Genomic DNA, 9,235 nt, shown 5'->3' with positions numbered 1-9,235 from the left:
CCGTAGAATGAGAACAATAATGCTGGAAATCAAATAAAAAAAGCAAAGAAAATAAGACAGTGTAATTGAATTTGTAGAATTCGCACAATGTACAATAAGTTACATTTTGGCGTATCCGCGATAACCGAGGTATGCTAGAACAGTATGCAAGTATTCAATTCAATTATTTTTGGTAAGACTTCAAAAGTAACAGAAAATTTGTAATTTAACGTAGTTTATGCAGTAGACTTTAAATAAAATGGAGTTAAAAATGTTACTATAAAAATTGGAAGAAAGCAAGGCTGATACTTTGAATGGATTCACCGCATTTGTACGTCCCTGCCATTGACATTGACTCCTTCTGGTTCTTCCATTCCACGCTCATTACTTTAATGATACGCAATTAAATTTTGCGACCATACAATTTTTGCATTTTTTAAGCCAAAAAATCGCATACAACTGCACCAGCGGTAGGAACCATTCCACAGGTTCAATAAGAGTGAGCATTGATGCTTACACTTCCTGAAACAAAAATATCGCTCCTTCCTTTCCAATCGCATTCGCCATCCACCGCGCGCTACACAGCCACGAAGTCCCTTTAGGCAGACCATAATTTGATCGCTCTTGAGACGGCAGCGACCAAATATGGTCAGCGATTTACAGGGATCGAGCCTCTTACTCCTCACCTCTTTCGGCAGCTAAACACACACACACACACACACACACACACACACACACACACACACACACACACACACACACCACCTTCTTCCCACCGAGCTCAAACGCTTTGTGGTGACGCGACTCGGTGTTTCTTATAATTTGTTGTTAAACGATAGCAAGGACATCTTCATCGACCTCCTTTTGCCAGGTATCACACACCTGTGTGAACGCTGGAAACCACGGGAAAGGTGGCAAAATCTTACCGCAAGCTGACCATTCCTCCCCAAAGCAGTAAGTACCATGACCTTTCACAATGCAGCCTTTATCGGTGGCTGGCGCCACGGTCGTGCCGACCCTCAGCGGTAAGCATTATCGCAATTATGCAACGTTGCAATGTGTCCTTCTCCCGCACGGGCCGGTCGGCGGCATGTTGCGAAAAACTTGCGATCAGTTCCGGAACACTTTCTTTTTGCTTTTGAGACACACGACGCGACGCGGGACGTTATCTTCCTTTCGATTGAAGCGAACGTAAACATATACACCACACAGCATGCGGGTCGGTCGATCATGGCCGGAAGCGAAGTGTGATGGAGAATAAACGGTAAAGACAGTGAACGCCATTCGGGAGGGAAGGTTTACTGGGACAGGCTGCTGGTGCAGTAGCACGAATCTAGGACGCGAAACTCCCCACGACACAGCAGCAACAGTATGTATTATTGTGCAATGCTATATTCTAGATGTCGTTTCATGGCGCACCAACGCACCATATGGTTGGCCCATTTTCTGGGTTTGTTTGGAGGGAATAAAGGGTTGGGTCAAGAATAAATTGTTTCATAATTGCTCAGTGAATCTTTAAATTGTTCAAAAGAAATCTGTTTCAAAAGTTTATAAATTAAAACTGATGACCACCGTTAACACCAAAATCCCTAACAAATGGCATGTAATATTTAATTGACTCTTAAATTTATTTATTTTTAATACAAGGTTTTAAACAAATTCGTAAAACATGACGCTCTTGTCAGTATTTAGGCTATTATCCAAATATACTTGAAATATTTTTAAATTATTTTAAGCAATACGGCCAAGCCGTTCTTCAGAAATATATATATTTTTTTAATAATTAAAGAACCTTAAAATCTTATCTCACCTCACAATCCATAATTCATAAGTATTTCCATATCAAAAATATTGGTTACAGTCTTTCCCCGAGTTACGCGACACTCGAGTTAAGCAAATTTTTAATTTTGACTGTTGTCATATGTCAAATTGGTAAAAATTCATGCAACAATTATTAAATTTAAAAAATTCATTTGCTTTAAGTTAGAAACCGCTGAAAAGTCGGAAACAACCGAATTTCCATCAAGAAATGTATGACACGAGTAATTAGGGGAATAATAGTACGAAAATTGATCAAACATAACTACATTTCGACAATATTTTTGCTGAAAAACGTGATATTCGACACTATAAATAGAAAAAAATAAGCAAATGCTATTATCAAGGGCCATATGGTCCCAGTTTGGGACAAAATACGAAAACATTTTGTTGATCTTTTTGCAAAAACTTCATGATAATACGCTCTATCTGTTACAACATATTAAGATTTAAAGTCAGTTATCCCTGGCTATCCAATATGATAGCGATGTCACTCAAAGTGTTGAAGAGTCGAAAAGTCTCTATAAAAATAAATAAAAAAGGGCCTGTCGAATACTGCTCATCCTCTTCACGCAATCCCCAAGCTGGGAAGAACAATGTTGGGGTGCTGGGAAAAACAGCTGTGAGATCTTTAGTGGTATATTGTTGTGATATTGCTATGTACTGCTGTTTGATCTTCTCAATTTACCTTTTAAATGAAAGTTCTACAATGTATTTAGTATAAAGATTTTTTAAATATTTGCTATATTATCCTCTGATTGTGATTGTGCGTTAAGTGATAACTAAATTAATTGAAGATATCAGGCAATTTCAAACATATTGGTTGAGATGTAGGCAAACCGAAGTAAGAGCCCCAAACGTTCAACCACCCAACAAATAGATTTGGCTTTAATTATTTAACTCATCGCCCCAAAATAAAATTACGCCAACGGCAACAAATCGGCTTAGAAATTCCTCCCTAATCACAAGTAACTAACTGTAATGATAATTAACTTCCTTCTCGGGAAACCCCTTTTTTTGGACACAAAATTTTACAGTTTTCAGTTGATTAAGTATTTCTCGTACATACAACCCACTGCAACCTGAACAACGATAACACGAGGGTGTTAATTGCAGAACGGCAGGAAACTTTAACCTCGAATTAAGGGTGTGCCTGTGCCAAACATTTAATCTTGGGACGGCGTTCAACATGTTAAATAACACCGGTTCGGAAGACGACCTTACTACACGTGCACGAAAAGGTGTCAAACACACTTGTTACGGACACAAACACTTGTTGACTTACAGTTAAGTAATGGCTGGATGGTGTGAACAGAAAGGGTATATTCGATGAGCGCAGCACATAATCACGCGGACACTATATTCACTTGTACAATCGCGCCTTTGCGCTTTCAGTTTCACGCTGCACAAAACACACTCTCACACACACACACCCTCTCTTTAGACCGACCGACACAACGAGCGAGCATAATGTAAACATCATACAATTCAATGAAAAGAAAGTGAATAAAGAAAAAACAACAAACAAACACACACACCCATGCTGCATAAACAAAGCCAACCCGCGCGGTCGCGCGATCAATGCACAACCCCGATCTTCACTGTCGCCGCGCACACTGGCTGCACTTTGCGCGCGATCGCACCGTCATGTGTGTTTTATTTTCAAAAACGGCAATCGGCGTCGTAAATTCAATTATTGCAAAGCAATTAATCACTCGCGCAAACAGTGCACACACCGCAATTAAATCTGAGTTTCACACGCGCGCGCTTTTGGCGTTTCTTTTCGGCTCGAAAAACGGCAAACCCAAAACCGCGACGACACAGACGACAACAACAAAAGCAAACCGGCCCGATCGCGCTCGCAACACAAACTAATCGGCCATCGTGGGGGGAAGAAAACTGTACAGGAACCAGCCGAAAAGAGCCCTTCTTCGAGCACTGGCGGGTTGTGATCTCGGCGGCACTGCCACCACACCACATAGATCGTGACGTCGTGAAACGACCCCACCGCACGATCGTGCACAAAACACCAACACACACACGATCTCTCTCTCTCTCTCTGTGTGCCACCAACACGGGACGGAAGTAAAGTTGTTCCGCTCACATGTTTCTGTTGCTCAAATCGGATAAGGAGACGCACAGCCATCATAGATGAGAGCGCATAGATCACTCATCGAAGGGAAAAGGGTTAGTGGTGGGAGCTCGGAATTGGACCTACCCGATTCCGATGCCGTATTCGGAATTGATTCTGGAGCCGATCCCGATGCTAGAATCGATTCCGATTCTGAAACCGATTCCAGAGTTGACTCAGGAGCCTATTGCGGAGTCAACTCCGGAGCCGATTCCGGAATCGGAAACGGCCTGAGAATCGTAATTTGCCCCGGAAACGGAATCAGAATTCAGACTCCAGAATTGGAATGAGCTCCGGAGTGAGAGTTAGTCAAATGCCCAAATGCCTATTCTTATGGAGATGGCGCCACTAGTGGTGTTAAAAACGGATCCTTTTGAAGATCACCTCAGCTTTGGTTCATTCATAAAGGTGATCCGGATCATTTGATTGGATCAATCATTCAATCGTTCGTTCTCTGAAAAACTTGTCAGTTAATGCCAAATCTGCAGTCAAAGAGAAATGAGAACATCTCAGGCCTCTACCAAGGTTTTTTGGTTGTTTCCCAACAATTTTTGGATGTTTCCCATAGTTTTTTAGCTCGTTCTCACGATTTATTGAGCGTTATCCACATCTTTTAAAAATTGGATTGTATTGATGTCCAATAGGACCATAACAACATTATGAGGAAACTACACAAAAATGTATGGAAAACGGTGAAAATGAACCCAAAACATTACAGGAATCACGATGTCACCAGGCTTTCTCGCTTTGGTATAAAGAATCACACACATGTAAGTCTGATCTGTCTCATATGTCTGATCTGCTATCTGAAGAGAGAAGAATGGTGATCCGAAAATGATACCTGCTCACTTGCTCTTTTGGCGCATTCGAGCAATCACCTAAACCGATTCCAATTCAGGAGCCGATTCCGATTCTGGAGCTGATTCTGATTCCGGAGCCGATTCCAGTTCCAATTACGGAGCCGATTTTGATTCCGGGGCATATTCCGGAATCAATTCTGGAATCAATTCCAGAAACTGATGCCGGACCTACTATCCGGAATCGATTCCAGAAATCGTCGGAGCTAACCGGAATCGATTCCGACTAAAACTTCATCTCTCCCATCACTGAAAAGGGTAGAGACGAAGAAAGTAGACTGCATCAATGAACCCATTTGTCTTTGGAAGTGTGCGTGAAGCGCCATCCCTCAAACACAGACGCTTCATTCTCAAGAGATTGTTCTGTTGTGTCTGTTCTTTTAGAATGAAAAGTAACAACGATCACGCAAAAAAACAAGGCACGAGGGCTTTCTTTCCTCTCGAAAATGCATTATCGACGCGGACCGATCGAGATGGGTGCAGTGGGGAAAGAAACATGCCCAAATCCAGCACACACCAATACACTCCTGTGTGTGTGTGTGTGCATTATCTTCACCGCGTCGTGACAGTAAGTATATTTTTAGGGCATGGTAGACTAACTGAAGAGCACACATCGGGGCATCACGTCTAAATCATCATTAGAAGATGCAGCGCGTTTGCGTTAGTGGAATGCCGTTGAGTGGGGGGAGGGGGAAAGCTCGTTGGCCAGTGGGTTGGGTATCGGGGGGTGGGACACATATGAGAATGTTGGGTGGGATGGATGGATGGTTTTGGACGATCTTTTGGCAGCTTGCCGAGTGAAGATGGTTTGGGGAGTAAACGAACGGCGCCAAGGAGACAGGCGGCAGAAGGGCGGTTCAGAGTTTGCAGGGAGATGTTTAGTAAAACGTTACCCGGTTTTAAAATCATTGTTTATTGTTGTCTTTTTTAGTCAATGGTGCTAAGAGAGTGTAGACAAAAATTTACACTTGTCATACAAAATACATAAATAATCAAAATTGCTTAATTATTTACTCACTTTTTTTACATTTTGTTTAGAAAACCAAGCAAATAATGTATTTATACCTTGAGATTTTAAGTTTAATGCTAATGTTCTCACAACTTTTTCGCCGTTTTCATATATTTTTGGATATTTTTGTAAACTTGTGATTCTAAAAATTATGATAAATAGTCAATAAATTGTCAATAAAATTGTCTATGGACTGTTGGACCATAGCTATATTAATAATTTGCCTATGCGCTATATAGGTTTTACTTATTGGTAAAGGAAAGCGGGGCAAAATGGCACTGTTAAGGATTTTGCTCTGTATCCCATAGGGTACACCACTCTACACTGATATTAGGACGGCAATCGATCCTTCAACATCTTATTCATGACAAACAATCACAAGTAAACGCATGAATAACAAATAAAAATTAAAAACATGAAATTTTAAAATCAACATTGAAAGTTATGAAAATGTATTGTGAGGGGTAGAATGGTCTCGCTATGGGACAAAATGGTCATACACCCAATTTCAAAAGGTCATATGGATTCCGGAGTTGGTTCCAGAGGCGATTGTGGAGTCGACTCCGGAATCGATTCCAGGATGAGATCCGGAATCGATTCCAGGATCGGAATCGGCTCTGGAATCAAAATCGGAATCGACCTGGGAATCGCAATTTGCTCCGGTAACGGAAACAGGCTTGACTCCAGAAATGGAATGGTTTGAATTGAATTAAGAAGTGTGGAAAGCGAAATAAGTCCGGGAATCTCCATCTGAATAGATCATTTATAAGTAAATTAAGATTCTTTGATTTCTACAAGTGCTGCTATCAACAAGGAGCATCATTGGAGCCAAACGCGTATTCCTATGAAGATGCCGAAACCGACTCCGTTTCGAAGCCAATTCTGATTTCGGAGTCAATTCCGATGTCGGAGCCGATTTTGATGCCGGAGCCAATTCCTGAACCGATTCCGATTCCGAAGCGGATTCTGATTCCGGAGCCAAATCTGGAGCCAAATTCGGGAGCCAAATTCTGGAACCAATTCCGGAGCCGATTCCGGAATCGATTCCGGACCTACTATCTGGAATCGATTCCAGAAAGCTTCAGAGCTAGCCGGAATCGATTCCGACAGAATCTTCATTTTTCCCATCACTACACTCGATCGTCAATCGAAGCAAAACCACTCATTCAAGCATCAATCGAAAAATAAAGACAAAATGAAGATCCTGTACCGAGAGTGCATAAGACTCCGCTTAACCCGCATGATGAGATGTTCACTTTTAAAGTCAACCTTCATCTTTCCAAAAAACAAATGAGTAACCTTCAACAAATTCAAACCACTTCAGCCGTTACACTGCTAGAGATTAGGTCGGGAAAGATGCTTGAATGGTACATCACGCATTGTAGCGTTCCAAACCGTTTACTCGAGATGCAAGTGTTTGCATTAGTCATGTCGCTTGAGTTTGGTTTAGTATCAATATGAATGTAGTAGAGTAGATGAATTTCCCTACCGCTGTTATTCTCAATGCAAAACAGTGCGTCCTTCTCTTCCCATACATCAATCGATCATCACAGCGCGTCAAACAAAAACCACAAATCGTGAACTTTAGCGCAACACACAGCGATCGTGTCTCCCCGTTAATAGGAACAAAAAAACAGACGAAAGCCCCCCCGGTCACCAAAAACGCGCCTGCTAAGTTCGATGTCAAGGATTGGTGCGAACGATCAGCGAACGAAGGATAAGGCACGAATGGCGCGGTGTTGGCTTTCTTACTGTGAGTAGGCTAAAAATAAAACTCAAGCATTTGACATAACAACACACAAACGGTGTACGGGCATCGGACAAGGAAAGCTTTTCTTTCATTGCGCACGATTCGTAACGAATGAAACGATCGCGTTCCATTAGGACAATTATGTTTTTTTTTGTGTGTCTGTTACACACACACCATATTCGGCTCTTGAACGCCAGCATAAACGCCGAGTTAAATGCCTGCAACCGAAACCAACCTTGAAACATAACTTCAAAGCTGCCCAAAAAGGCACCACACCAAGCCACAGAGGCAGAGGAAAAGCATGTATGCCAATCAAATAGATACCCACGAACGTGTTTCTGTGTACACCGGCGGTTCCGGCCTTCGGTCAAAAATTGAAGACAACGTGCCGCTCGGAGGACCCACCACCAACGTTCCCTCTCCCTTTCGCCTTCTTCCGGGAGCTTTCATCAATCACGGTTTGCAATTGCCTTCGTGTCGGCCGGGCCGACCGTTTGAACCAGCCACCGCGATACCACCCGCTGGGGGGGCAGGCTGCCATGATAGATGCCATATATGGCGTACAGCAGCAGCTTCATCTCTGTGTACGGTCCGGTTTTGAAGGTTTCCATTTTTGGCATACGGCATTTGTCCGAACGAGCCTACCGCCCGCGTCAGGTGGAAAGGCGAAACGGCGGAGGTCGTCCGTGGGTCTTATGGTGGACCGGCCTATGGATCTGGATTTCCTCAGGCTAGATCCCGAATAGGAAAGTCCTTTCTCTCTCTCCGCCCGAACTAGACGAATTATCGGCTTGTTTGATAACACTCAAACTTCCATCACACAGCATGCCATGCAGCTCCCCAGGTAACGTCTTGTAAGGCTGGCTGCAAAGGGAGGACTCAAGGAGACTCATAAAAAACACGCACAGTGCAATTGTGCAGAGGACAGAGTCATTTCCGGAAGATGGTTGGAGCATTCAGTCACGTTTGTAGATGGGCTGAGGGAGCAGACAGAGATTCTCCTTAAAAGCTATGACTCACCGAGATCGTCCATCGTCGTGTCGGGACGGGTGTAAGCTGTTGGCGAATGCTCTGCACAAGACCGGCTTTACCACCTCTTCCTCCTTGCTGTCCGGGTTTTGGAGAGGGGGAGGCTTGGGAATGAATTGAACTGCAGTCGTCCGGGTGGAGAAGCACGAGATTTCGGACAGTTTGTAGGCAACCACACAATCACAAGCACAATATGGTTTTAGCACAATTACAGAGACAAGTAAAAACACCACCAACGCGTCACGATTTACTTAGCTAGTTAGTTAATGGTACTTTTGCACTGCACAAGTTTGTTTTTCGCGTTTGTTAAAAGTTGTCTTCGGGAAACAACTTTCCTTGCACCACCAAATTTCACAGAAAAACAACAATTTCACTTTGTTTGTGGTGTTTGACGTTTCTCGATTGATAACAAAAGTGCACCGTGGCAGCACGTGCGGTCATTTTTATGACAGTTGTAGTTTACTTTATAAATTTATTTTATTCTTGGCTTGAAAAAAATTGTTTAAAAAATTGATGAAATCCTTTAATTACGTTTGAAAATCCATTGTTAATCCTCGAAGAGCGATAAAGCGCATTGGAAATGATAAAAATGTAAAACATGGGCATGATTCGGATTAGTGATGTGCTCTTAGGGAGCGCACCTGCAACTCCGATCCGACCAG

General features: G+C 42.7%; 1 protein-coding gene across 3 annotated transcripts in view; it reads right to left on the bottom strand.

The window, feature by feature from the left end:
• LOC1277441 (paxillin) overlaps positions 1–8,986 on the bottom strand; it is a 70,161-nt gene extending 61,175 nt beyond the window's left edge. The window contains exon 1 of one of the 3 annotated variants that reach the window (XM_061662067.1): positions 8,565–8,986. In XM_061662067.1, coding sequence (XP_061518051.1) covers positions 8,565–8,577 — 13 coding nt within the window. In that variant the 5' untranslated portion in view covers positions 8,578–8,986. Of the gene's footprint in view, positions 1–3,335; positions 3,352–8,564 lie in introns of those variants that run through there. The other 2 variants (XM_061662073.1, XM_061662056.1) reach the window with 2 other exon arrangements.
• Positions 8,987–9,235: the final 249 nt, after the last annotated feature.

Source organism: Anopheles gambiae, chromosome 3, assembly GCF_943734735.2.
Source record: "Anopheles gambiae chromosome 3, idAnoGambNW_F1_1, whole genome shotgun sequence".
Lineage (NCBI taxonomy): Eukaryota > Metazoa > Arthropoda > Insecta > Diptera > Culicidae > Anopheles > Anopheles gambiae.
This window is presented reverse-complemented; position numbering and strand designations above follow the sequence as displayed.